Raw genomic sequence first — 6,159 nt, 5'->3', positions numbered from 1 at the left:
TCTGCAGTAGTAAAATTAAACATACACATTAATGCAGCAGTACTATTAATCCAAAGACATCATATCTAATAGTAAAATACTGACAGGGACCATTTTGCTGCACAATGAGTACTTGAAGTAAATCTTGCTGATAACATTTACATATTTTTACTTTTAAAAAAGGACTTTTACTTGTAGTGACAAATTTTAATAGTGTGGTATTAGTACTTATACTTAAATAAAGGGTGCTTTTTTCTACCACTCCTTGCTTGACATTTGGTTCAATATGTTTTCCTCTTAGCCTCAACCCTCTTATAATGAAAACCCCATTGCGAGTCCATTTCTACAACTGAATATAACTTCTTCTCATGAGAGATTTGTGATATCAAGGCAAAGAGACAAGATGCAATAGAGCCCGACACATAAGAATTCATTATTAAATTTGGGAGGCCATTTATTTGAAGTAAACAACATGTTTTTCATATATATTAAAAGAAGCTTGTCCCTTAATTTCTCCCCATTTAGCTGCTAAATACAATTCATATTTTCTACCAAACCCATGCTAATTAGCACAGAAAATGGAGATAAAAGTTCAAAAGGAAAGACAGATTTTAAAGTCTTTAAACATATAGTAGGAAATGTCATTCATTAAACTGTGCAGAAAGTGACAGTTATGTGATGTGGCATTCCCTCTTCCAAAACCATAAGTGATGGCCAGTATCTGAAACTATTAAGTCAAGTAGACCGATCTCAAACTGATGTTTGACACAGAAATAATGAATTGAAATTACTAATGTAAGTCCCTGCATATTCCTGAATAGATACGTCTAAAAAGACAAACTGATCTGATTGTTTGTAAGTGTCCAAATCACAAGCACTTCATCTGTTAGCCAGTGGTCTGTAACCCATCTCTCCTTCCAGCTGCTCTGCAGTGAGGGAGCCCAGCAGAGGCTGACAGTCTGGGTTGAAGACAGAATAAGCACTCAGTTCTCCAGGCTCACGGGCAGCTGGGCTACGGAGTCCTTCATAGAGCCAGTAGAAGAGGGAGATGACGAAGAAAGGCAGACCAAACTCCAGTTCTACAAAGAGACCAAGCAGCACCAGCCACAACAGCAGTTTAAGCAAAATAATGTTGGAGAAGACAAATTGTCTTGAAATCAGCCATCTTCCCAGAGCACTGTCCAGCAGCCAGTCTCTACAGTCCTGCAGAGAAGACACAACAGGGGGTTCAATGAGTTCAATACATAAAAAAATCATGTGTAGAGCTGAAACAATTAGTTACTCAAATACCATAATTAAGTCATTTTTGGGGTGGTTTTCAAGTCTGTAAATTTCTGCGTACTTAAGAATGGATTACACTACGTAATCTACTTCATTAGTTTTAAAATAAGAATTTATTACAGAGTGGGCCTACAGCCACCAAGCCAATAAGGCTTTCTGATCACAAACAGGCCGATGAAATCACGGCATACCGATGAAAAAACTCACCTCTCAGGTTTGGAGAGGTGAGTGTGACTGCTGAGCAGAACAGCGCAGGAGTTAGGGAGCAATTTAGACTGAAGATTTTGAGAAACAGAAACCCCCTTTTGACTGAATCACTGCTAATGACAATGCATTAAACAACAGTGTTTCAAAGTAACAAATAAACTGAGAGGTTTTGAGAACAATACTTTGTACCTTTACTTAAGCATTTTTTTTTTAACACCAGCTGTTTTACTTGTACATATGTTGAGTATCTTAATATTTCAGAAATGTGACACTACTTCTACTGGAGGACAGATTTTCTGTTCAACGAACAGTTAAAAACCCAAAGCTTCCTCATTTACCATCACAAATAACAAACAATATCAGCAATGCCTCACATTTTAGAAGTTGGAACCAGCAAATGTTTGAAATTTTGTCTCGAAAATGACTGAAATGATAAGTGGATTATCAAAACAGCTGGCAACTAACTTCCTTTCGATTGACTAAGAGATAAATCGCCGCAGTTCTACACTCACGTACTGTAAGTAATGATTCAGAAAGAATTTAATCTTAATGTTAATGATCATTAGCTAAAGCAGAAACACAGCTCTCACTGTTCATTCACTGAGTCATGTCTCACCTTTGGAGAGTTCTGAGGTGAATCTCGGTTATTTTCCGTTTCCTCGCGTGTCTGTTGCCTTTCAGTGGTTGATGTCGTGTCAGTCTGTGGAGCTGTGTCCGACACTGTCTGTCCTTTGTCCTTTTTAGCAGCATTTTCAGCCTGTCGTCTGGCTCTGAACTCAGCAAGTTTCTGCTCCATCGATACACCACACCAGTTCCTTTACACTAACGTTAGCTAGTAGGTGTGCGTGGCAATAGAGCTGCTTAGACAACTCATTCAAAACTTCTCGATAATCGTTTTGTTTCAGTAAAGCTTCATACAATGTCCAATATTGCTACTTTAACTGTTATTGACTTTAACTTGCACTATAACCACATTTTGGAGAGATTTCACCATGCTATTAGCTTAGCAAGACGTTTGTTTACCTTTTTACAGCCGCGTCTATCTGAAAGCCGGAAGTATTGTCGCAAAAGCTCTCAACTGTCGTAAAAGGTGACGTTTTTTGGCAAATTTTCACAGGTCTGCTACAAGCTAGGTTGTTTTCATCAGTGGTGAGTTTTCAAACATTTACATTTTATTTTTTAGTGGTTTTGTTTTCGTGAATATTTTTTGTGTTTTAGATGTTGTTGTTAGTGATGTTCTCAAAAGCTAAGGTTAGCCCATGTTAGCTTCTAAGCCATCGATGGAGAGAGTAAACGGCTCAGACAACGTCCAGCTGTTTGTTGTTGGCGTGTCATTGATGTTAATAGCGCTAACGTTAGACAGAAATTTATTGATATATGTACAGGACAAATGTGTGATTGTCTGTCCTGTTATTTTTGACATCATGTTTGGGGATAAGTGTTAAGTCTTTACATGTTATCTATTGGATTGCTTGTCTTCTAAAACCACAAATGAAATCACTCAGCAAATCAGTCAATTCAACCAGGGAACTGTGATTTGCAGTAGTGGTAGAGGATCTTTGAGTTACTAAAATCACTAATAATACATTGAAAATACTTTGCTAGAAGAAAAGATCTTGTATTGAAAATGTTACCCAAGTAAACTATGTAATCAAATGTATTTACAGTATTAAAAGTAAAATACTTAGAAGTCAATGCCCATGTGACTATACTGTTATATCATTAGATTATTATTGTCGATCCATTAATGTAAAAGCAGAGTTTTACTGTTGTAGTTGGTTGAGGTTGAGATCATTTGGAGATTGTGAAGTAAAAAGTACAACATTTCCCTCAGAGGTGTAGTGGAGTAGAAGTAGAAAGTGGTATGAAAAGACTTAGGTGAAATCCAAGTACCTCAAATTTGTGCCTTAATTAACTACATTGCACTACTGATTTTTAGTTTTTCAGATCCTAGGATGGTGTCTTCAGATTGCTTGTTTCGTCTGACCAACCAAAACCCAAAGATATTCACTTAACAAACATGTATAATAGAGAAACGCAGCAAATCATCACAGTGGAAGAGGAACTAGTGAATGTTTGGAAGTTTTCCTTAAAAAATGGCCAAAACGATTAATTGATTATCGACATTTTTGCAGATTAATTTTCTGTCAATTGGCTAAGGTTACTTAATTTTCTTTAGGCACCCCAGAAGATATCAACTCAAGTTGCTTTTACTGATTTAGTGCTAAAGTATAACAAAAGTTATCTCAGGGCTCTTTTCACATAGAGCAGGTCTGGACATACTCTTTATAGACCAAACAACTCCACACCATGAGCAAGCGCTCGGCAAAAAAACTTCCTTACTGTTGTGTTTATAATTAATTCCAATTAATTCTGTCTTTCCAGTTTGTTTTGTTCACTGTAAATATCTGAGTGCAGGTCGTTTTCTCTTTTCTTTCCAGACATGGCCTCAGCTCCAGCACAGCAGCCCACCCTCACTGTTGAGCAGACCAGAGGTGAGAGGAACTGGTTTTATGCTGTAAAGTGTACAGTTTCTAGCTCTAATCATCTTTCATGGGTGTCCCACATCACTGTGACTGAATAAATATTGGACAAAAACTTCAAGCATGTCAAACTGTGTGTTGACCTGAGATCTGTCCCTCTGTCCACTGTGTCCACATTCAAATGCAAGCAGAAAACATTTTTATTCTCTCAGGCTTATCCTTAGTTACTCTTATTTATGTTGGTCTGTGTTTGTGCATGTTTTTGTCACAAGTATTGTAATGAAAAACACTGAGTTTACTTTTCCTTCCCAAGATCATGCCTTTATGTGCTACATAAACAATCTATTTACATTGCTGTTATACATAGATGCTGTAAAAGCAGAGCACCTGCTGACATTGTTTCTTTCACAGTGGTTCTGAGTGAGGTGATCCAGGCTTTCTCAGTACCAGAAAACGCTGCAAGGATGGAGGAGGCTCGAGAAAGTGCCTGCAATGACATGGGCAAGATGCTGCAGCTCGTGCTCCCTGTGGCCACCCAGATTCAACAAGAGGTCATCAAAGCCTACGGCTTCAACAACGAAGGAGAGGGTGAGCATGAGCTGCATTTCTATATAGTATTGCTTTACTTTAAGGCTTGAAAATGACCTAATGTGCAATATTGAGCTCAGTTGACAGCCTCCTGGATTCTCCTGGAAAAAACTATAAAGATGTACTCTGTGTGCAACAGACCAGTAAACTCTAAGAATAAACCCCGGCATCAAAAAATAGATAATTTAATATACTATACCGGTAATTAGGGCTGAATGATATGCATGATATGCAAAAAAAAAAAAAAAAAACATGTAATTACAGATATGGTAGAGATATTGCAATTGTTTTCTGGGTTATGATTTTACATTTTCACTGAGAAAAATATAAAAAATATGATGATTTGATTTTTTGCTGGAACCAAGCAAACATGTTCCCTTACATCTGGAGAAGAGCTAAAAAAAAATTAATTTCACAATTATAGTGACCAAAATTATTACAGTTATGAGTATTGTCATGGTGTTGTTAAAATGGGCTGAAATGTTCAGAAAGTACTGAGACACACACTGAAATCATTTCACCAAGTTTCACATTGAAAACCTCCCAGCGATTAGAAATGGCATCATGTCCAATGTCAGTGTCTTCACTGATGTAAAACAAACCCACACTGCTGCCACACCTGCGTCTGAGAGACTGTTGCTAACTTCGGTCAACGCTGGACATTTTTTACAGCAGTTTTTCAATGCATGGGAATCAAACAGTGTTATCATGATAATTAAAATTTGTACTGCATTTGCCATATTTCAGTAATACAAGATAATTTACAATAACCACAGAAGTATAACCTTATGGTCATGCCATGCCTGCTGTGGGTTTTTTTTCTCGCGTTTTCCAGTTGTGCAATGGGTTTGAGTTCAGAGCTACACACGCGCCTAGTCAGGAACACAGCCTCTGATTGGTCGACAGACTTATCCCATGGCATCATGGAATGGCTAAATCAGGTGTCAGCAACCTGCACCTCTGGAGCCACACGTTGCTCTTTTGCCCCTCTCCAGTGGCTCCCCGCGTTAATGTTTTAATTTTCATGTATTATTGTTATAGGTTTAAGATGGTTCTTACTTTCTCCAACTGTAAAATATGCATGCGTACATGGAATGAAAAAAAAGCTTATAGGAACTCGTCATACCAGAATTCATCACAGTATTCACTAGAGCTGGGCAACATGGTCGTAATTTGAAACAAGTGTCACATCAGTGATCATTTCCTTCATTTCAGTGATATTGTGCATAAATATCTGAAACTGACAAAAGTCAACCCAGCTGTATCGATGGTGTCCCTGCTTCACTTTCAGGTGTCCTAAAATTTGCCAGATTGGTGAAGATGTATGAAACCCAGGATCCTGAAATAGCAGCCATGTCAGTTAAACTGAAGTCTCTCCTCCTGCCACCACTGTCAACACCACCTATAGGAGGTGCCATTCCAGCTTCATAGTTTTTTGTTTTTACATTCGATGGTCAACTGCGAGGTTAAACTACATTCTTCTAATGCTTTGGAACAACATTGTGATTCCAACATCTAGTCTCATCTACTTTCCTTTCTTGAGAAATAATGGAAAAATTGAAACTTCAAACTTGATACACTAATACGTTCCAAGTCATACTTTATCTGCATCATTTAAAGC

The 6,159-nt window shown here is 37.8% G+C and overlaps 2 protein-coding genes across 2 annotated transcripts; one reads left to right on the top strand and one right to left on the bottom strand.

Moving 5' to 3' along the window:
* Window positions 1–408: 408 nt before the first annotated feature.
* Window positions 409–2,263, bottom strand: saysd1 (SAYSVFN motif domain containing 1). Its single transcript, XM_084737616.1, has 2 exons — window positions 2,084–2,263; window positions 409–1,182 (listed from the first exon to the last, which is right to left on the bottom strand). Exons 1-2 carry the CDS (start codon window positions 2,261–2,263, stop codon window positions 859–861), a joined length of 504 nt encoding a protein of 167 aa, XP_084593742.1. The 3' UTR covers window positions 409–858.
* A 274-nt stretch (window positions 2,264–2,537) lies between these two features.
* Window positions 2,538–6,039, top strand: grcc10 (gene rich cluster, C10 gene). Its single transcript, XM_084737617.1, has 4 exons — window positions 2,538–2,616; window positions 3,909–3,962; window positions 4,362–4,538; window positions 5,830–6,039. The coding sequence occupies exons 2-4, from the start codon at window positions 3,911–3,913 to the stop codon at window positions 5,967–5,969; spliced, it is 369 nt and encodes a 122-aa protein (XP_084593743.1). The 5' UTR covers window positions 2,538–2,616; window positions 3,909–3,910; the 3' UTR covers window positions 5,970–6,039.
* Window positions 6,040–6,159: the final 120 nt, after the last annotated feature.

Source organism: Lutjanus erythropterus, chromosome 15 (assembly GCF_056507025.1).
Source record: "Lutjanus erythropterus isolate fLutEry1 chromosome 15, fLutEry1.hap2, whole genome shotgun sequence".
NCBI lineage: Eukaryota > Metazoa > Chordata > Actinopteri > Lutjaniformes > Lutjanidae > Lutjanus > Lutjanus erythropterus.
This window is presented reverse-complemented; position numbering and strand designations above follow the sequence as displayed.